Raw genomic sequence first — 23269 nt, forward strand, 5'->3', positions numbered from 1 at the left:
GCCATTGCTGAGGTTGGCTTTGAACAGGTGATCCTTCTGTTCCAACCTCCAGAGCAACTTAAAAACAATAAAATAAATGGTTCTTTAAAACTTAATATAAATAAATGTTTTTGGAGTCTCAGATTATTTTCAAATTATTTGTTTTATAACATCATTCTATGTTAATATAAGCAACTTCTTTTATGAAAAATGATTTCTTAAAGTATAGGGTTTGGCAGAGTGCTTATCTAGCATGTATAAGGATCAGGCTTTAGTTGTTAGTCATGAAAATAACAAGAAAAAAACAAGTATAAAGAAGAGTGATATTATTTTACATTTTTTATGTTCCAATATCTAGCGAGAGGAAAGCGAGGAACAAGAGACAGGTAAAGGGAAAGCAAGGAAAGAGAGAACACTAAGTGAGAAATGAAAGATGGAGATGAGGCAGAGATACATATGAGTTTATTTGTCACAGCTGGCAAATAAAGGTCATCTCTCTATAGAGTGAAAAGAGACTTGGGCTCCCTGGATGTTATGGGGCAGGTTCAGAAATCAGAGGGGGTTGGGGGGTGGTGGCTGGTGGTGTCCTAATGCAGGTGTTTAGGGGTTGGTTGGTATGAGGAAGGTAAGCCTTTCTGAGAATTGTCTTCTTGGAAGGGAAAACAGAAACTTTTTCCTAAAATGGTGGCTGTTACTTAAGATGGTCATTCAGATGCTAAGCAATGGCCTTATGTCTATCTTACTGGAAAATAGCTAATTGAACAGTTGTTTATAATAATGTCATATTAACTGAAGAAATTGTGGCTTTATGATAGTTAAGAAAGGGAATCTTACTGAACCTCTCAGATTGTCTCCAGGATCACCATTGGTCCTCAGACCATCTGTTAAAGAACTCCTCATTTCCTATATTATAAGAAGATTTAATGTTGAGCATGTTGTGGCTATAGCATGAGATATCTACTAAACAATGAAATTCTACGATTCTTCTATGCCAAGTTATTAAAAACTAGTATTTTTATTATAAATCAAGGAGGTTTACTGCAAATATTTTGAACTTTCAAAATTCGCATTCAAGGCAAACAATTATCATTCTAATTTGTATGTTAATTCTGAATTTTCTTTTCTAAATAGTTGACATATTTGTTTTGTCATTGAAAACAGCTGCTTTTTTTCTTTATTTCTTTTTGGTGGGATTTCTGTCATTTGTTACATATAATTTAGTTAACACCTGTTTTCTGAAAACATATAGTATAAACTCTAATTTACAGGTAATGAAAGACTCTGAGAGGATGAGGCATTTTTTCCCAAAGTCATCCAGTTCCTGCAGAAATGGCAAAGCTAAGTTTTTTGAACCTGCACCACAGCAAGTGCTCATCCTCTTCTGATTATCTTCTCTCCCTCCCCAATCAAGCTTGTAAAACACTTGTATATTTCACTTTACCTAAGTAATGAAAAAAAACGACTTTTTAAAAAATTTCTACTGTGCTAAATGTCACAACACCATTGTTTTGTTTTATTATAGAGATATTTATTAATTCATGTATCATTCAACACCATTTGTTGAACGTATAATCTAGACAGTGAGTTTAGTACATGGATGAACAGGTAGAAAAAATTAGAGAATTATTAAAGTAGAAGAATAGTGGGAACTGGGATTGTGGCTCAGTGGTAGACTGCTCACCTAGCATGCAATGGTGCACTGAGTTCCATTCTCAGCACAGAAATAAAATGAAGATATTGTCTAAAACTAAAAAAATAAATATTAAAAAAATTAACGTAGAAAGTAGAAAATAGTTACTTTTACCTATATGCCCTAGTATAGCAAAGAATGCTCTTTAGTTTTAATTGTATATAATCTTTTCACTGTATATAAATAATTGTATTAGTTTTCACCTAGAAGATAAACTAAAATGAATAAAAAATTACAATAGTTTTACTATGTGTTCAGTATTTTAACCAGTCATCTGGGTTCCCCATTCCCATATTTGTTTATCTTTCTACTTATACATTCCATTTGTTTCCATTCTTTGATCCATTGATCCATAAATCAATCCATTCACCTAATCACACATCTTAACCACACCATCTATGCCATCTATCCTTATCTTCATCCACTCAACCATTTTCTCTTTTTTTTTCTTTCTTTCATTTATTCTGATTAGTTATTAGTTATCCAGTTTCTGACACAGGACTTCAGTAATATGGTACAAAACAAAACAAAAAGTCTCTCATTTTGGAATTTATGACCCATTGTAATTTTGATAGTCATTCAAATTTAAATCAATCTTGAAGGTTATATATATATAATTTATTATATAATTGGTTTTTTGTCATGTGACTATATATGCATGCTCTTTTTTAAATCCACCAATTTCATCTTTTCTTATTATATAATTCTACTTCAGGAAAAAAAGAAGTTATCTACTTAATGTAGTTGTGTCTACTTAATGTAGTTGTAAGAGGCTACCTATCCACTTGATCTATTATATTCAGTCCCAGATTTAAAAAAAAAAAAAAAAGTAGATTATTTACTGAGCACCATGGCTCATTCCTGTAATCCCAGCAGCTCAGAAGGCTGAGGAAGGAGGATCACAAGTTTAAAGCTAGCCTCAGAAATTTAGTGGGACCCTGGTTTCTGAATAAAATATAAAAGTGTGCTAGGGATGTGGTTCACTATTACGTGCCCCTGGGTTCAATGCCCATTTTTTTATGTTATTTTAAAAGAGTCATTTAAGCAAACTAATAAAACAATTAGTGTAATTAGAATTCTGAAATAAATTTCCTGTGGTGTTGAGTATAAGCAATATAAATTTGGCTTTTGTTTTTATTCAGTTTATTTAAGTAGCTGAGTAAACTGAAACATTTTTTTATAATTTAACTTTGAAATGCTATAGAAAGTTTTAAACATTTTATAAGTAAATAACATTAACATATCTGCTTATGACTTTAATATTTTTATATATTTTTAAAATCACCCTAGCATGATTTGATGAAGATATTCACAAATTAGCTACAGTTTAAAAAAATACCTTTTATTACAAACTGCTAATGATAATGAAATTATTATTATAAATAATGAAGATTATGACTCCTATATCTGAAGAATAGTTTAATGTTGTACTGAAACAGATTTTTTTTCTATAATGGATTAATTTGAGGATGATCATAGTTTTTCTTAAAATAATGAAAAGTTATTCTAGTTAGCTATGGTTTTACAGAAAAATACCTCAAAATCTAGCAGCTTAAACAAAGAACATTTATTATTTTATAGCTACTGTATTTCAGAGAGGTAGAAGTGGCTTACCTGATTTCTCTGACCTAAAGGAATCTCAAGCTTTGGGCTTAAGAATGTCTTCAGGCATGTATGTGAAACAGTATAAGTTGTTCTAAAATATGGCAGCTGTTAAGTTATATCTTCTTCCAAAGTCCTAATTACAAGGATTTTTTTTAAAAAACTGAACTTTAACACATAATGTATAAATTAGTACTCCCAAAGACACACCATAAATTATTTTTATGGGAAATATTAACACTAAATGATAACAATGGAATGAATTAGAGGAAAATTACGAGTTGGATCATTTTAAAAGTCTACTTTTTCTTATTTGCAATAAATTAAATAAAAAGTTTGTGCTCTCTTAAGAATTACAACTTGCATTTTTTGGTGAAAATTTAAAAATAGAGAAGAAAATTTAGTTTTTATTCTATTTTTGTTTTTAAGGAGATAGGTAAAAATAAACTACAATTAGAGATAACAGTGATAATATTTCAGTAGAGTGTTTTGTAATTTGTCTATACACATATTTGTAGAATTCAAAATTGGTTTTCCATAGATTAAGAAGGTCTGAAGAGTGTTAAACAATCATTCCTATAGGGAGAATAAATTTTGAGAGCATGAGGTAATTGTTGGTATCTGAAAGTGTTCATTTATTGGATGCCTTTAAAATATTTAAAAGAAACAAAAGACTTACGACGAAGGTCCATTCAGATGCTCTCAAGGTTAAAAATCTGTTCTGTATTCCAAGAATAACAGAGCTGGCCTCTCTTGGGAGATTGAGGCTTACGGCTGTTCTGGAGCATCCCAGAGCGTTGTTTTTAAGATAGTTTCTCTCTCCTTTCAGCCTGTCTGCCAGCACCCTGACAGTGTCCTCTGGGAGCAGCCGCGGGTCCCTGGCCTCCAGCCGGGGATCACTGGCCTCCAGCCGCGGTTCGCTGAGCTCAGTCAGCTTCACCGACATCTATGGCCTCCCTCAGTACGAGAAGGCCGATGCTGAGTGCGGCCAGCTTCTACGCTTCGATCTGATTCCTTTTGACTCCCTGGGACGTGATGTCCCCTTCTCAGACCCTCCAGGCCACCCGGGCTTCCACAAGCAGAGGCGGTCCCTGGACACGCCCCAGTCGCTGGCATCACTGTCCTCCCGCTCTTCCCTGTCCTCTCTGTCGCCCCCCAGCTCGCCCCTGGACACACCTTTTCTCCCGGCCTCGCGGGACTCTCCTCTGGCGCAGTTAGCGGATGGTTTTGAAGTGCCAGGCCTGGGTGCCCTAGACAGACTGCGAGCACAGGCCTCTGCTTTGGGGGATGAAGATTTGCAGGGCACTGCATTACTTCAACCACACGGATTCTCTGGGGATGGGGAAGGACCTCGTGAGCGTGGACCCCAACTGGTTGGGGCTCCCACCAATACAAGTAAGTGGTGATGCTTCTCCTGAGAAGCAAGATTAGAAACTCAGGGATGATATTGCAGTGGCTGGTGGCTTTTAAGTCCCTGGTGAGGTATAAGTTTACAAACATTGATAGGGTTAGAAGGGTACAGACCTGCTGTAGGGAAAGATAATTAACATTGACAAAGTAGTCTTTGCCAGGTATTTGGCTTGTTTTAAGAATATATTTAATTGTTGAAAATAAGGGTCAGAACCACACAGTCTCACACATTTGGAAGTGAATAGAGAGGTACCAAGGCCTCAATGAGTTCTGCAGCACATGTGCCAAGGTAGAGCATACGGTGTGTGAGCCCACCTCAACCAGTGTGTGAACTAGTGTCTTGTAGTCTAGTGGGAAGCCTACTTCCTTTGTCACTTTGACTTCATCTCTTTATCCTAGTTCTCATAGTATTCAAGGATGAAATTCTTTCAATTGTGGAAATGAAAATAATGGTATAATTTCAAAGACATGTTAGTAAGCATTCAGTCTTTTCTACCAATTCTATTTTCTGGTGATCTAGCTAGGTAAAGCTTCATCTGCCCAGTTGTGTTAGTTTGACTCTTCTTTGGTGCCAGGGTGCTATTGAGGACAATATTGATCCCATGTGCTTTTTAAAGCCAAGCCCCAGCATCTTTAATTTCCTTAGGTTTTAAGCAGGATTAAGAATAAGGTCTCCCATTCCTGAAGTTCAGCCCATTTAATTAACTTTCACTTACACAGCAGAAATGTTTTAGACATACCACTTAGGCAAACACTAGACAATTTGTATAACATAGTGGGTCTCAACCAGGGGTATATGTGCCCCCCCTCCCCCGCCGGGGACATTTGGTAATGTCCCTGTGGGAGAAATTTCTTCGTTTTCACAACTAAGGTGAAGGATCCTACTGCCATCTAGTGGATAGAGGCTGGGATGCTGCAGCACATGTGTCAAGGTAAAAATCTTACTGTACACAGTGCTGCCCGCACAAAGAATGATCCAGCTCAAAATGTCAGTAATGCAGAGGATGAGAAACCCTAGAAATGTACTATTGAGTGTTTATGCAACAAGGGGGAGAAATAAAACTAGAATACAAAATTAATGAGGTGTAGTGGAAACAGCTTCAGACTTGCAAACTAGAGACCAGGATTCTGTTCATTTTGTTTCTTGCCCTATTGACTGCTAGTGTGTGACCATGAGCTGTCTGTCTCACCTTCCTTGCCCTTGAAGGAGATGATCTTTATGCTCTCTTCCATTTGCTACCATTCTGTTACTTATGAGATTGATTGATTGATAGATGGAAAGGTTGATTGATCTTTAGATCTAGCTATAAAATAGTAGCCTGCTGGCATTTATATATTTAACCAGAATTCAAGCTGCTCCATGACTTTTTTGGCATTTCAGTTATTTGGGGTGTCTTCCCCTCTGTGTTTGAATGCACACTTTTTTAAATCCCCACATATATTGTTTTTGTAATTCACATATACAAGTAACCTTCATCCCCTTTGTTCTTCTTTACAGTCCTACCAATTTCTCTTTAAAGTTTGAGATTCAAGACTATCAGTCTGTTTATACAGAAAATCCACACAAGATCTAAGGGCCCCTTTGGGCCATGGAAAAGATAGGATGTGGGTGGGGGGAGAGGCGGCAGGGGGAAGGGGGAGCAGACTTAATTTCTTATCCTGGTTTCTTTGCTTTCCTTCCCACTCTGTGGCATACTTTGTAATGGTGCCTTTTAGACTGGGAAGTGTTTGCTTTTCTACATTTATATACTGCCACCTGGTGATGGATTTGTGCATAACACTGTCAGTTGACGTGTCCTTAGAAAACTGAAATAATTGACTGAGTTAGTTAATGGGTCCTGCTGCATGCTCCTAGATGTCTAGGTTGGGTAATTAGTTTCAGGTATGTACTCAGGGGGCCTCCTTGCCTCCCTTGATGCTTTTGGAACTCCTGAGCACATGGTTGTCATAGTTTCATAATTATGGAGCTTGGTGTTTTATCAGATTTCCCCCATTCCCTTGTTTATCAATTCCAACAGTCATGCAATTCTCTCCACCCTTTTAGTCTTGATGGAAATAGTGGAGTCTGTTTGGCCCCAAGAAAGGTTTCAGTAAGATAAAATTTTTAGTAAGATAAAAATCAAAATTGCCCAAATCCATACAGCAATGATTTCTTGTTGTGTTTTAAATCAGTCAGAGAACAGAAGGTAAGACAGAGGAGTGGGGTAATAGACTGTAATCTTGAACATTTTTTACATTTTTCCTACAGTCCTGTCTTCCCTGGATTTTGAAAGCCAAATGTGTCATGATTTTGAAATACTTACCTATTTCATCCACCTATTAGTATTTGCTAATAAAAAGGCATAAAAATATTGACTTTGCTAATCTATTTATTGATGTTTTTATTATATTCATACTCTGTTTAGAATTATTGACTTAAATTATGCCTTTTTTCACTTTGTGCTCTTTTATCTCTTTTCTCATGCGGCTCCACAGAAACGTTCACTGTAAGTGATATTGGATTCTCCTCGTTCCCCTTTGTTGCTCAGGATATGGGCACATCTTTTTGCAGTGAATCCATGTTTAGGATGACTGGGATGTAGTTTATCAATTGTCATTATTTTAATATTAATTTCCATGATGGCTACGAAAATCATGTAAGAACTTTTCTAAAGCTTTCACTGTATATTCCACACGTGTATTTTCTCCAGAATATAACAGCATTCATTATTTCAATATGTCAGCTGGCAGCTTTGCCCACAATGTATTTCCTTCCTTTTTATCAAGCAGCGTTCATTTCCTTGGGTCTTAGTGTTTGTCTGTCTGTATGACTGACCGTCTTTAATGATGAAAAGGACAGAAACATTTTAAATGAATGTGTAAAAGACTTTTCATTCTTTACTTCACTGGCATTGCTCCCCATGGTCAACCTCATTGCCCTGAAGCCCAAGAGTGCAGGTCTTGGATGTGAAGGATAGAGTGTTTCTGTGCTTTTTCTCATCCAGGGCAACTCCTGCTTGTAGTTGCTGTGTGAATTCATTGACTTAGCCTGAGCTCTATGAGAATTAGTTCCTTAATGGCCCTTCTCTTTTCCTGTACTCCTGTCATAATGATAAGACAGAATTATGGTCAGGGTTGCACTCATAGGTTAGGGTTACCTGGAAGTGCATAGGATTATTGCTGGGGCTATTTTCTTTTATTATTAATTTTTTAGTTGTCAATAGAATTTATTTATATGAGGTGCTGAGAATTGAACCCAGTGCCTCACACATGCTAGGCAAGCGCTCTACCACTGAGCCACAACCCCCACCCATACTGGGGCTATTTTCTTAAAGGGATTTAAATCTACATCTAGGAACTATTCACAGTGTCAGGGCTGGGAATGGAAATAATGATCAGTTTCACTTATTAGAGATTGATACAATGCATTGGAAGGTTCCTTTTGCAGTTCAGGACTGGGGGTTGTGGTCCTTTCACATGGTAGAGATGAAGAAAAGAGCTGGACTTGAGAATCCTGGCATACAATTTGAAAGTCGGTACCTCTGGCCACTCCAGAATGGAGCCAGCTTTTGTCCCTGGCTAGCTGAGGCAGGAGCAAATAACTAAACCCCACTCCACTGTGTGGCATTGCAGATCTTTGGAAGGCTAACTTTTGTGTCCAGATGACAGCAAGAGAACAAAGGTGATAGCCTTATATGTTTGTTTTGTGCAATGTTTAATGTGTTTGTATTTAATTGATGTGAATAATAATTTGGTTGAAAGAGAGATGGTCATCTTTGGACTCACTATTTCCCTCAATTTACAAATGCACAGATGTCAAGATTTTTTATTTGTAGAGCTTAGAGAGACAAAGAAAAGTATATAGAGAAAAGAGGGAACTGCTTTATTAATAAGGAACATTATGATGCTGTAGCTTCATATTTTATTCTATATTCTAACCAAGTGTGTCCCTCTATACAACATTAAGACTCCTGGAGGGGCTGGAGATGTGGCTCACGCGGTAGCATGATCGCCTGGCATGCATGAGGCCTGGGTTTGATCCTCAGCACCACATACAAATAAAGATGTTGTGTCCGCTGAAAATTAAAAAAATAAAAGACTCCTGGGCACATAATCACATTAACATGGAAAAATTACATGCATATTCTATAGGTTTTGTTTAAAGGAGCTTATTGCTGTGAGGGAAGGGGTAGAAACAGTTAATGAAATGTTAGGAAGAAAAATCTCAATGATTATATTTAGCTCTTGATTGAAATAAATATGAAACACAAAAATAAACTGCCAGGGAATGGTAGTGTTTTAACCCAGGAAAGAAATTCTGGAAGCCTGTCTGGCTCCAGGGCAACTGAGGAGGGTACTATAGTTACAGAGTTGGATGGGCATGAGCCTCAGCATACTCCTGGCAGGCTACAGGTTTTTGAGGAGGTGCTTTTAAAGGATTGGTCTGGGTTCTACTGTGTCCTCTTGAAGGTTTGAAGGTCACTAAATTTTGTTAGGGTTTGTTTGGATAGTTAACATTGTGTCCAGTTGTAAAAGTAGTTGTGTGTATGTGTGTGTGTGTGTGTGTGTGTGTGTGTGTATTTGTTATATAAAATACCAAACAGCATGAAGAAGGAATGAGAAAATGAGAAATGCCACCTTTGGAGAGCACAGTGCTGTTCTTTTCTTTTGGTTCTGAGGTCTAAACATGCAGATTGAAGGGTCTTCCCCACATCATCTTAAGTTCTCTGTATTCATTAAGGGGTGAAAAGAGATTTATGAATCCAAGTATCTTTGTAGACAATTTAAAAACTTTCAAAGAAGTAGCCAGAATTCTGTTTCTTTAGTTTTTCAATCTTACAAACAATTGTGTGTAGTGTATTTCTACGCATGTGCATATTATGGTGTGTCTCAGGAACACTTAGTAACTTAGCAATTCTCTACAGAGGCCCTGGCCTCCTGTGATGTCATCTCCTGACCCAGGTGTGTCTCTTGTTTGCAGCAGTGACTCTGCGGGAAGACAGTGCCAAGAGATTGGAGAGGAGAGCGCGCCGTGTCTCCGCATGCCTGTCGGATTACTCACTAGCCAGTGATAGCGGGGTATTTGAACCTCTAACCAAAAGGTTAGGAGCTTATCTTCTTTCCTTTTTCCCAAACTGACTTACCAGAGTTACTGTTACACATGAAAAGGATCCATACTGAAGCTGTCATATATTGAAACTGTTATGTAGAAGGTGAATATTTTTCTAACTTTTTTCAACTTCAGGAGGTTGGGCCTTAGAAACCTGCAAAAATAACTCCTCTGGCTTCTGTGGCATTTGAAGGTTGGCTCTCATTCTGGTGTTCTAGGATGACTTCTTTCTCCCTGGTCCCAGTGAACTTAAGGTTTAAACCCAATAGAGCTGGAAAAGGAGAATCAATACACACATAAGAGAGACCTGCTTTTCGGGAAAAGATATTCCCTATAAGTGAATTTCCTTCTTTCTTATTTCCTTAGCTATAAGAATCCCCTTGCAATGAAAAAAAAAATGACTTTTTAGACTAATGTGATTTATTTATTTTTAAAAAAATATTTTTTAGTTGTAGATGGACACAGTACCTTTATTTTATTTATTTATTTTTATGTGGTGCTGAGGATCGAACCCAACACCTCACATGTGCTAGGCAAGTGCTCTACTGCTGAGCCACAACCCCAGCCCCTAATGTGATTTATTTTGATTGACTGTTTTTGATGTTATGTTTTCTTTGTATATTCGTAAATTTCAAGTATAAGACATTTCAGTTATTTCAAACTTTTAAATTTTTGAATGCTGCCTTGAATATTATATGGAGTTTTGAAAGGTATGCAAAGTTATTTTCCAAAACAAAACAAACACNCAGGTGTGTGGGTCCCTGGATTTGGAATCGGGGGCTGGCTGCGCCTCGGGCTGCCGCGCGGGCTCGGGGGACTTTCGCAGGCGTGGGGCGCTCAGCTTTTGTCCAGGCTTGCCCACGCTGGACTTCACCTCCCTTGATGTTTGAGATGTTGTCTTTGATCCCAGGCCTCAGTTAGGGTTAGGCTGGACGTTTGTAATTTCACATGTGGCAGAAAGGTTCCTGTCATGGGGCACAGGTGTTTGGGTCCCTGGATTTGAAAACGCGGGATGGCAGGACTTCGTGTTGGAATGAAGGCACAGTTGGGTTTGTGGAGGCATAGGTGTACAGGTGAAAAGTCCGTTGTGGCCTGCGCTCATTTTGTTTTTTGGATTCGAGGCTGACCTAGAAGTAGTGGCCTTTTCAGTGTTCTATGTAAAGTTTATCATAGTCCCAAACAGTCCTTCTCCCGCCACCCCACCTCGGGCCAAGGGCGCATGAGCACTGCCATTATGTGTCTTCCTTGCCTCTGAGTGGTATTGGAAAAAGGGGTCTATTCTTGTTTACCATTTAGTTTCTTTTTGGTTTTTTCAGTATGCGATATCTGTGTTTAGGCCTTTTTTTTTTTTTTTTTTTTTTTTTCCTGAGTAGCCTTTGCGTAATTTCCCCTTCGTCTTAGTTTCTGCTGGCCTGCCCTTTGGGCTGGCTTCTTTTGGATTGCTGGAGAAGTTTACCTGGTCCTGACAGATGGCAGGGTTTTTTTTCCCTTTTTACAACCTCCACCATTGTCTTTTACAGAATTAATTGGTGATTTCACGACTGTACTGGGTCCCCACTTTTTGGTGTTGAATTGCTGTCAACTTGTCACCCTCTCGCCTCAGCCTGCAGCGTCATCTTCAGGAAGTGTATCTTGAGCTGTGAGACTGTAGTCCATTGTGTTGGTACTTTGAGTAGGAGGAGGAGTAGAAATGGTGGATGTTAGAACAACTGGTACTGTTTCGACCAGTTCAGCGTGCCAGGTGTGTGCCCACAAAATGGTCTAAGGAGGAACAGACCTAAGACATCTCATATGTTAGAGGCCCTGGTAGTCTCTCAAATTTTTCCCCTAAGAAGACTCTCATTTTCTGCTCTTCACACCTTTCCTGGATTATTCGGAAGTTGGAGTGGTTACAGAAGGAAATGATGGACATCATTTGTTTTTTGTTTTTGTTTTTGTTTTGTTTTGAGTTGTTCCTTAACTTACCATAGTGTCTTATATCTTCAAGTTTTTCTTCTTTTTATCTTTAACATTGTGAATAATTGGAGGAACCATGAAAGATATCAGATCTTCTCTAAAGTTTGTTCCTGGCTCTTTATTCGCAGTGTACTGTTCTGTTTTTCCACCCAGTGGCATTCCATGGAGTTATTCTGCTAATGTTTAGGACTGGTCTGAAATTGAACCTTGCATTTCAGTACCTCTGCAGATATGTCACTGGCACAGCATAAGTTCACTGCAGATTCTTTCTTTTCAAGAAGTAAGGACATTCATTGTCAACTTTATAATATGGGAGAGAATCACATCTCACTCTCCCCTTGCGTGCAGGGCATGTCCTGGAAAAAAATGGTGGTAACTGGAAATTTTATTCTCTTGTTTATGGACCTGTGATGAAAAGAGGAATGCATAAATTGTGGAAGCCCAACGTGATTCCTGTGAAGTTGTGTTCTGATCCACACCTTCCCAATCAAGGTGTATTCTTCCTCAGTCTTTGAGATCTTGACTTTGTAACCAGGTTCAAGTTCATGTGGTGCCTGCAGAGTCATTCAATCTAAGGACATTCCATTTGGAATTCATGCTTTTGAACTTTCTCTAAATCATGTGATTTAGAGATTTCTCTGAATCTCTAATTCACATATGAACTACTCTGACAGAAATATTATGGGAATTTAATCCATGACTATCTGGTTGTCATGCATATTCTCTGGTGGCCATCTTTGTCTAGGCTAGTTTAATAAAGACCTAACCTCTGACTGACCTGAGGTCTCCTTCTATGCAACCAGTTCTTGTTCTTCGCACCCTAGAGGGAATGTTCCTCCAACATTATGGTGCATGCCTTCTCTCTCTGATCTTCCACTTAGTCTCTCTAGTAGGAACCCTCAGCACATAGTGGTGTGGTCAAGTTTCAGTATCTGCAGGTGAAGGTTACCAAAGTGCACATGCTTTATTTATTTCTTGTTCAGGTTGCAGAGGGATCCATGCTAATCTCCAGCTTGTTGGTTTGATCTCTTACAAACTGAATTGATTAATATCACATCAGGGAGAATTTATTTTCTAGTGAGAATCAGTTCATTTGTTTCTTAAAATTTGTAGTTTATTGTCTCATGATGGAGCAGATGGGCTTATTATGGGAAATTTCTTCATGGTTGAAGAACTAGGCAGGTACTCATAATTTTTGTTTTTTCTGGAAAAGTCATTGGTCATTTTATAGGATGAGCCACATTACTCTTGTTTAGTCATCATTTTTTTCCACCTGTGTTCTTTGTTGGCTTTTTGAGTAGTTTCTTCTGAATTTCTGAGGACTTTCTGAAACATACAGTCATCATACCTAAGCCTCTGAAATTGCTAGAATACCTGAGTAAGCCTTGTGGCCTGGCTTTCCTGGATCTTTGTTTCTAAATTGCATTCTGCAATTACCACATTTTACCATGGAAGCAGCAAGGAGGGAGGGTCCCTTTTTCTTCTATCCTCTTGACTGCAGTTTGATATTAAATTGGCCTTTAATTATCTTTGATCGCACAAGTCTTACACATTTTTGTTGTTGTTGATTTGTTCTCTGTAGCCCTTTTTTGTCATTAAGGTTCTTTTTCCTATTTTTACTTTATTGTGGCTTGTTAAGAGAAATGGGTGCCTTGTGCCTGCTGCTCAACCCCTGTCATTGCTTCTATAGCAGCCCTTTTAATCATCAGTCTTTTTTTTTTTTTTTTTAGTATTAATGTGTGAATTTTTTTCCTCTGTTCCTGATTTGGACTGAATCTCTACCAGAAGTACATGATCTACACAAGCCAGATAATTGAAGGTAAGCTTAATATCTATAAAGACTTCAGCATGTTTGGCACCTCTGGGGAAGGCTAGTTGGTTATCTATAGTTGAAAACTGTGAGCAGTGCTGGACACCTCAGATCCATAGTTTCAGGAAAATCACTGGGTGACAATTTTCTCTGGCTTTCCCAGCATTCCTGCTCATTCTGGTTCTTCTGAACAAAGAGCACTGGGAAGCTTTGTTCTATGTTGATTGGTCAGCAACCAGCCTTGAGAACTAGATAGTGGGCCTCATAAAGATAGGCCACAACTCTCCCCAGGAGCATTCCAAGATCCTAAAGTCTTTTTTTCCTTGCAGGCAGTCCTTGACTCACCTTCCAGCATTACAAATCTAAGGATTCCTTCCCCTCTGCCCCCAAGGCTATTAGTGACATTCCAGATAAGGTGTCCTCTTCCTGGAGGGGAGGGTGAGCAGGTCTCTAGCTACCCTGATGAATCCTGTGCCTTAACTCAGAGTACCTTTCCTATGGTGCAATCCAGGCAGGTGCAGGTGAACACCTGGCCCTCCCAGCATGGCCTGTGGGAATTGGGGTATTGGGCATGAACCCAATTGCTCAGGCTGCTGCTTTTGATGTGAATAATAAGATTTTTTAATCTTTAAAGAGTCTGTATCTTTGACCAAGATTCTGGGTACTTTGGTCAGTATATGTAGATGAAAGTGGGGCAGGATATCTTGTTAGATGGCAAGGGGATCAAATCTCAATCCCTCCACAGTTTCAGACTTCCCAGGAATGAGCAGAGACCAGGAAGGGAACAGCAGTGATGCCGCAGTCTGGCTGGGCACAAAATCACGAGCCTAGGCTTTGGTAGAGGGATACAGCCAGCTCCAAGCTCATTGTATGAGTCCAGAAATGCCCTAATACCAAAGATTCTGGTGGTTGGGACTTGGGGAGAGGAGATCAGGGACATCTTGGTATCAGAGTGCAAAGTTTCAGTTATACCAAGTGAATTCATTTTGGAAATCTAATGTATAGTATGGTGATTATAGGTAAAAATACTGTACCATGAACTTGAAATTTGCAGAGAATGTAGATCCTATGTGGTTTCCCCAAAGAAAAGTTAAATATGTGGGTGATGAATATTTAATTACCTCGATTATGGTGATTATTTCGAAGTGTATATGTATACTTATCAAGTTGTACACTTTAAATATATACAATAAAATAATTTAAAATTATTTTCTAATTTTAAAAATTTTCACACACATATTTTTTTTTTCCTTGACATTTTGGACTACCAAGAGTTGATTTATTTGAGAATTGAATCAGGAGTATGAGATAGAGTGAACACTCAGGTGTTTTAGAAATGAAATTTTTAAATTCAGTGGCTAAAAATACAGACATTACAGTGTGACTGAGATGGACATTCCCAGTCAGTGGGTGTCTTGGTTCCAAATATACATACAGGGATTCAGGTTCCACCTGGTTTTCCCTCTTTCTCCTAAGGTGTTGCCCTTTTCTTTAGGTCAATGATGTGGGCCCTCTGTGCCTGGTTGGTCACAAATATGAAGAGAGAATACACAGCATTACTTCTATGCTCATTGACAACTTTGGAGCTACTAAATTTATCCATGTGTCCTGAAAGAAGGGGAGAATAGATTGTGGTAACAACTACAAGTCCCTGCCCTAGGACCCATCAATTCTTTTTTCCTAGGTGACTACAAAGTTGCTTAATACAATTTATCAAACAGTCCCAGTTCCCATATACTAATTTCTTATGCTATGTACTAATTTCATTTCATTTTCCCATTAATCTGTCTCCTTAGTAATACTTCAGTGATACTATTTAAAATTATATTCACTTTACAGTATGTTTTCAGGTGTATTATACCGTATATTCCCACCTCTACTTTTCTTTTAAAAAATGATTTCTGACTTTTTTCTTCCTCCTTTTTCCACATGAACTTTAAGATGACCCCTCTATTGTAACAAATATACTGTTATCATACTTGAGATTTTAAAAAATTTATAGATTAATTTGGGGATTTCTTATTCAAGCTCTTCCATCTCTGCAAGGCTTCCTTTGAATCATCTACTGATATTTTAAGTTTAATAAAAATATAGATTTTGCTATTTTCTTCTCAAGTTCTTATATGCCATTTTCTCTGTATAGGATAATTTTAAATGATGGGCCTCTCCGCTGGTGGAAGATACCATTTCAGGTTTTCCTTTCTATTGTCAAACTACTGCATTTCCTTTGTGGGAGATTCTTTTCTGTCAATTGCTTTTGTGATTTGCTCTTGACTTTTGTGTTCTGAAATTTTTATATGATATGCACAGGTGTACATTTGTTTTTGTATATCCATTCTGATAATTCATGTCTTTCATCAACTCCAAAAAATTCTCAGCTGCTATCTCTTCCAATATTTCCACTCCTCAATCATCTCTATTCTCTCCTTTTGGGATCATTGGACATGTGTTGAAACTTCTCACTCAATCCTTGAAGTTTCTTAGCCTTTCATTTTCCCCACCATTTAGTTCCTGTGTAGTACATTCATGGTAATATCTGCAAATCTATTTTTCCAGTTCCCAGGTTTTCTCTTCAACTTTTTTACCCGTTCATTGAGTTTATTTCATTGACCTACTTCCCATCACTACCCAGTAGTTCTCTTTTATCCTTGCCCAATTTCTTCCTACTATTTTGGTGTAGTGCCTTGTTATTTTATTATAGTTTCTCTTCTTTCTTTTATGTGTATAAACAATTGAAACCATTTATTTGATGGTCTGTTTCAGATGGTTTTATGTCCTCATTTCTCAAGCTTCTAATCCTCAAGGGTGTTGTGTCTGCCAACTCTCCCTGATGGTAGATCATTTATTAGTTTTAGCTGAATGATTCTTCTTTGGGGAACCCTGTGTGTCCTGGATCATGCAAGGGCCCTGTAGAGTAGATTGGCTTTGTTTCTACCAGATATGCTAGGGACTGGACTGGGGACAGTTTTTCCATTAATTCCTCACCTGTGGTTTTCCCTACCTCAAGGATGTGTGCATTCTCACTCCTCTACTATGTCACACAGAGCATAGGCTAGAGGTTTTGTTTTCTTACAGTATCATTTCTTGCTCCCTCCCTTGGAACACTGATAAGAATCAAGCTTTCTTGATTCTTCCCTGAGAGGGTGAGAAATTTCCCTCATCCTCCCTTTGGTAAAACAGGTAGTTGATCTGCACCACAGCTTTATTCAGGGTCTCTTGGTTCCATCCAGCTTTACATGCTGGGGGGGAGGGAAAATGTGATATCTTTTATTATTCCTATACTGGTATTAAAACCTCAGCTCCCAGCAAGGAGTATCTATTATCCAGGAAAATGTCCTGTCTTTCTAATAGTCTATGTATTTAATATTTGTATTATATTTTATACAGCACGTCTATGTCTTTGAAGAAATATGGGGGGCATGGGATGCATTACCTCAATCTGCCCAATTGCCAAAACTGGAAGTTGGAGTCTGTTTCCAATTTTTTAATACTATAAATAATGCTATGATGAATATCCTTACCCATTAATCATTATACACATTACTGGTTATTTTATTTGGATAAGTGCCCAGAAATGGCCAGAGTTTGAACATTTTAAGGTGTGTGTGTGTGTGTGTGTGTGTATATATATATATATACACACACATACATACACATACACACATACATATACATAATCTCAAATACCCCATTGACAACCTCAAAGAATTCATCATTTTACATTCCTTGAGATTTCCCATTTCCTGTGCCATTTTTCAACATTTTAAAACTTGAAAAAGATATTCACCAATTAGTTAGCTAAAAATATATTGTAAACACAATATTTTTAATATTTTAACTGGTAAGAAAATTTTGTGACATGAAAATTCTATGAAATTCAAATTTCAGCACCAACAGACACAGTTTATTGGAGCACAACATATCCATTTGTTTACATATCATCTGTGACTGCTTCCTAACCATAGTGGCAGAGAAGAGTAGTTGTGATAGAGACCCATGTGCTGCAATGAATGAAATACTTCCTACCTGACCATTCACAGAAAATGTTTACAAATCCATGTTTAGATAAAATAAGTCCATATGCTACTAAACTTTGATATGTCATACAATGAAATCCTAATTGTCATTGAGACCAAATAAACCACAATAATGCACAATGACATGAATGAATCTCATAAGCATAAAGTTGGAAAAAAAAAAAAGAAGCCAGTTGTTAAAATGTACAGGTAGAATGTGTCCTATGAGAGTGACCTGTGCTGCCAGAAGTCAGAAGAGTGGCAATCCTTGAAGGAACAAGATAGAGACTCTGAAGTAACTATGAGTGAACCCCAAGGCATGCCCATTCAAGAGGAGGGAAATAGACTCCATCTCTTGATAAGAGTAACAGAATGCATTAATGGCCTTCTTTAATTCACTCAGGACTTTCATTAGGGTGAAAGCAGAATGACTGGATTTCACACTGCTTCCTGGTTCGCCTAGGGTGCTAGGGCCTCAGTGGATTTCTGCAGATACTCCCCACCCCTTTCCACATCATAGGAGACTTCTGCTGAATTGTTAATGTAACATGTTTATGTTCCCATCATCCCAGAACCTCTTACAATTACCTCAGTAACAAATACACACTTTAATAATTGACTGAGAAATTGTCACCTTTTCATTTCAAATAAATGCTACTTTATATTGTGTTGAGTATATATAACATCAGTGTGATAGCAATTATTGTTACCTGAACTTTAGTTGAGTTTAATGCTTCTTAAATTTTAATGTGCATAGGAATCACCTGAGATCTTGCTAAAAAAGATTCTGATTCTGTAGGGCTGGGGTTTGGCCTGAGGCTCCCTGTTTCTGATGCAGATGCTGATGGTGCTGCTTTGTGGACTACAGAGGATGGGTGTCTCACACTATTGTTGGGCACACTCGGACCACAATGGGATTCATTCATTTAGAGCTCACTAACTTCCAAAGCACATACTAGCCACACAAAGGGCTATTTGGACCTTCCATCAACACTTGCTAAATTGACACAGAGCTAAAGGGGTCCTTTACAAGGAACATAAATCAGTTGGTTAGTGATGAAGTAATTTATTCAGTTGACAGCCACACACACATGCAGGCGAATTTATAAAATGGGAAACAATGTGACAAGGGCAGAAAATTAGATTGAGATTGTGCAAAAACAGAAACACAAGCACCTTAGAAAGAATGTAACCTGAATTATATCAGATCTGATTAGCTTGAAGCAAGCTCTGGACAGATGAGCAAGATTTCTAAGACTTTTAAGTTTGTGTGGAATTTATATGGTAAACAACATTGGTATTTAATCATTTTTGAAATAGGATTGCAAAGATCTGCAATTTTTTATGTAAGCCCATTAATTTGGACATTGTACAGTTCTTCAAAAACATTGATTATAGCCCTCCATCTTTGTGTACAAAAAAATTCAGTTTTAAAAATTTGATAGTCAATTTACTTAGGGTTTCAAATATCTAATTTCCCCTTTCGTTTAGCCTAAAAACTTTATTTTTATTAATCTTTTTCCTTTTTGTGGTTTCTTTTTTTCTTTGTTCTTTTTAGATATATATGACAGAGTTATTTTGACATATTATACATATATGGAGTACAACTTATTGGAATTAGGATCTTATTCATGTGCTGTGTATGACCTGGAGTTACATTGGTCATGTATTCATATATGCACATAGGAAGGTTATATCCAATTCATTCTACTTTTCTTTCTAATGTTTTTCTTTTTAAATTCATTTTAAGTCTAGCAAATATAAATCACTTAAATTTTTTTTAGCTGTAGATGGACACAATATATTTATTTATTTATTTATTTTATGTGGTGCTGCAGATCGAACTCAGCGTCTCACTTGTGAAAGGCAAGCGCTCTACCTCTGAGCCATAGCCAAAGCCCAAATATAAACCACTTTTAAGGGACCTTTGGAAAACACTTAATCCTTTTTTCTTAATTAAGTTAATCAAGAAATTTTCATGCATTTTAAAGCACATTTAAAACTTTTAGTAGACTGCACTCAATTCCCTTTTAAATCACTTCAATTGTCTCATTTAACAAATACATTCCCAAGTATACAAATAACTTTTTGTAATCTAATGAATCAAATTTACATAGTGAAGTCTTAAGTTCTCTTTAAATACTCAAGTACTATATAAAAATTTTGTTTTCAACTAAAATCACAAGTTTAGATTACTCAATGATATGTTTTATTATGGTTTCCAAAGTTCAGAAATTCCTTTAAACTTTATAAATGCTTCATATATCAGATAAAGTTGACACTCTGTATCTGCACATATTCAACTAACTGCAAGTTTTTTAAAAAATAGCATCTCCACTGAACATGAACAGACTTCCCCTTCTTATCATTCCCTAAACAATATAGTATAGCAATCTTTTGTGTAGCACTTACATTGTATTAGGTATTATAAGTCATCTAGAGGCTTGTGTAGGTTATATGCAAATACTAACCATTTTAGGTAAGAGTCTTGAGCATACTTGGACTTTGGTATCCTTGGGAGTTCTGGAACTAATCTCCTGTGGATGTCAAGGGACAATTGAATACACAGATTCCTTCTGCATTCCAAGTATAAATCCTATAGTTGTTTTTCTCTTAAAGGGTACCTTTGTACCTTTCCTAAATCTTCCTGGAGCTGAAATATTCACCCCTATTTCAAACGATCTGTGTACACACCAAGATTTGGGCCTGACCCTGACTAGATTCTTGTCAGTGCCCCTAGTGGGACACTTGAACCCTATTAATGATTGCTACGTCCATGGTACCATAATTTATTAAAGGTGGACTCAAAACCCTGACCTTTAGTTTTAAGTTATAGACATTATTGATTCTCCAATGCACACGTGGACATCTGTAGGGCCCACAGCATTGATAACTTGATTGGATTTTGCATGTTTTTGGTTATTAGGATATGTATTTTTCCCTCTAGCTGTAAAGACCTTTGCACTTAAAGGAATCCTAAGATAGATAAGTATCCTTTCTATCTGCTAATAAAGACCTTTGGAATCCATGGAATCTTTCTAGAAGCTTTGATCAGATTTGGGTTTGGGGGCAGGATTGCCTCATAGATGGTGGTGTTTGCTTTCTTCCCAAGAGGCACATCATGTCTAGTGTCTTTTTTCATGACCTCAGCAGGAACATTTAAAAATATATCCAAATAATTGTCAATTTTGGATACCTCATATGGGTTTGTCTGAGCTGTGGTAACAATTTTGAGGTTATTTTGACAAGATGTGATGTAAATGATTAACAAGATTATACTTTATTTATTTAACAAATATCTTGATTACCTGTTCTTTGCAGATATACTGTGGAGAATAAAACCTGCTCTTTGACTTCTGTTGCTTCTTGCCCAAGGTTTCTCAACCTCCCTACTGTTGACATTTGGGGCTGGATAAGTCTGTTATCCAGGGCTTGGTATGAAGGTTAACAGCCTCCAGTCAGTGGTCTCTACCCATTGAAATTTCAGTAGTTTTACCTCTCTTCTTCCCTAGTCTTTACAATAAAAAAATGTTTGCAGATGTCAACAAATGTCCCTGGGAGACAAAAACTACTGCTTTAGTTTAGTTGGGAAGGCAGATATCAACAAATAAATACGACTACAAATTTGGTAGGGGCTCTTAAGGGAAATTGTGTTAGTAATAGATAAATTCTGGTGTCTTAGTCCATCTGAGCTGCTATAATAAAATACCACAGATTGGGCAGTTTAAACTGTAGACATTTATTTCTCACAGTTTTGGAGGCTGGAAGTCTGAGATCAGGGTACATGCATAGTTGAATTCTGGGGAGGGCTCCCTCTCAGATGGCAGATTGCTGACTTCTCTTGCTTGTATTCTCACACGATGGAAGGAGAGCAAACAAGTTTTCTGGCCCTTTATTAGGTCACTTATACGATTCATGAGGGCTGTACCTCTAAGACCTGATTACTCCCAAAGGCCTCACCTCCTAGTAACATCACATTGGGTGTTTGGATTTCAACATATGATTTTTTTTTTTTGCCATGCTGGGAATTGTATCCAGGGCACCATGTGTGCCAGGCAAGTGCTCTATCACTGAGCCACATTTCCAGCCTCAGCACATGAATTTGGTGGGGACACATACATTTAGTCCATAATACCTGTTGAGGAGAAGTATCTCTGAGAAAGTGGTTTTCAAGTTGCTATCTAGCCCAAGAGTCAGCAAATGTTTTTCTACAAAGTGCTAGATAGAAAAACAAAGGTCAGATAGTAAGTATTTTAGGCTTCCTGGTGTCTCTGTTGCTATTACCTCTGTAATTGTAGCCTGAAAGCAGCCATAGATAATATATAAATGAGTGGGCATGGCTGTGTTCCAGTAAAGCTTTATTTGCAAAAGTAGGCAGCATGCAAGATTCGGCTTGTGGCTCATTTTGATCTAAAGGTTTAATGGAAGTCAGACAGATAAAGGTAGGTGATGTTTTATGCTTAATGTCTTATAAACACCAAGGCAATTTTTACATGTCTTATTGCATGGTCCATTGAAACTTATCTATCACACATACCCTATTTTCTGGAAGCTGGCAATCAGATCCACAGGCTTTGATCCCATTCAGGTTTGAATTTTTAGCAAGACTGTGTCATATGTGATGTGTTCTTCCATGGAAACAGATCAGGGCTAGCATTTCTCTCTCTCTCTCTCTCTTCCCCTCCTCCCCCTCCCTTCCTCCCTCCCTCCTTCCCTCCCTCTCATGTGTTGGTGTTTGTGTGTGTGTGTGTGATGTTAGCAGCCATTGATGCTCAAAGTTGGGATCTAGTCAATTCTTGGAAGTTATAGTCCTTCATTCTAATTCTAATTCTATCACTCCTTCAGGATTATCTGGAATGCTTCCATATAGGCGCTTTCCTTATCTACAGGTTGGATAGCCAGGGGTCTAGGGTAAATCTAAATTTGAGCAGTATGTGGCAGATGGGTCATTTCTGATTTGCTTTTGGTCTCCACCAGATATGGCTGTTACAGTTTATGGCATACATGCATCCATTGGGTCAAGTGTGCCATACCTGGGGTTTCTGGGTTTGACAAGATTTCTATGTGTGGTTATAGTGGGCTTCTGTTTCCTGGAATTTCCTGGTGCTGATTGGGATAGAGTTGTACAGACTCCAATCTGCACTAAAGCAGTAGCAGGAGGATGTGGGCAAGTTTCCAGGTGCTGGGCAGCTTCAAACAACAGATTTATTCTCTTACAACTGTGGAGGCTAGAAGTCTGAAATCAAGGTTTGAATAGAGCCATGTACACTCTGAGGGCTCTAGTAGAGAATCTGTTCCATGCCTTTCTTTAAACTTCTGTCAGTCGCTACCAATCATTGACCCTCCTTCTCTTGGGCTACATCACTTCAATCTCTGCTTCCGTTGTCGCATGTCCTTCTCCCTGGGTGTCTGTCTCTTCTCCTTTTCCTATAAAGATACCAGTCATATTAGGGTAAGTGCCTACCCCAGTCTAGTGTGACCTCATCTTAACTGATTATATCTACAAAGACCTTCTTTTCAAATAAAGTCACACCCACATGAGCCAGGAGTTAGGACCTCAACACATTTTTTTGAGGGGTCAGCACAATTCAATCCCCAAATCCAGGGAGTCAGGATGGTAGAAATTCTTCCTGCCACCAGGGTCATGTTGACCTTGGAGAAGTAACTGGGTTGGCAGGGAAGACTGGGGCAACAAATAGCTCCATTTGCAGGGACAG

The 23269-nt window shown here is 38.0% G+C and overlaps 1 protein-coding gene across 1 annotated transcript; it reads left to right on the forward strand.

Moving 5' to 3' along the window:
• Positions 1-595: 595 nt before the first annotated feature.
• On the forward strand, positions 596-9616 carry LOC107144121 (protein WWC3-like). The gene is made up of 3 exons (XM_048796367.1): positions 596-604; positions 4084-4666; positions 7157-9616. Exons 1-3 carry the CDS (start codon positions 596-598, stop codon positions 7261-7263), a joined length of 699 nt encoding a protein of 232 aa, XP_048652324.1. The 3' UTR covers positions 7264-9616.
• Positions 9617-23269: the final 13653 nt, after the last annotated feature.

Source organism: Marmota marmota, unplaced genomic scaffold, assembly GCF_001458135.2.
Source record: "Marmota marmota marmota unplaced genomic scaffold, marMar, whole genome shotgun sequence".
In the NCBI taxonomy this organism is placed as follows: Eukaryota; Metazoa; Chordata; class Mammalia; order Rodentia; family Sciuridae; genus Marmota; species Marmota marmota.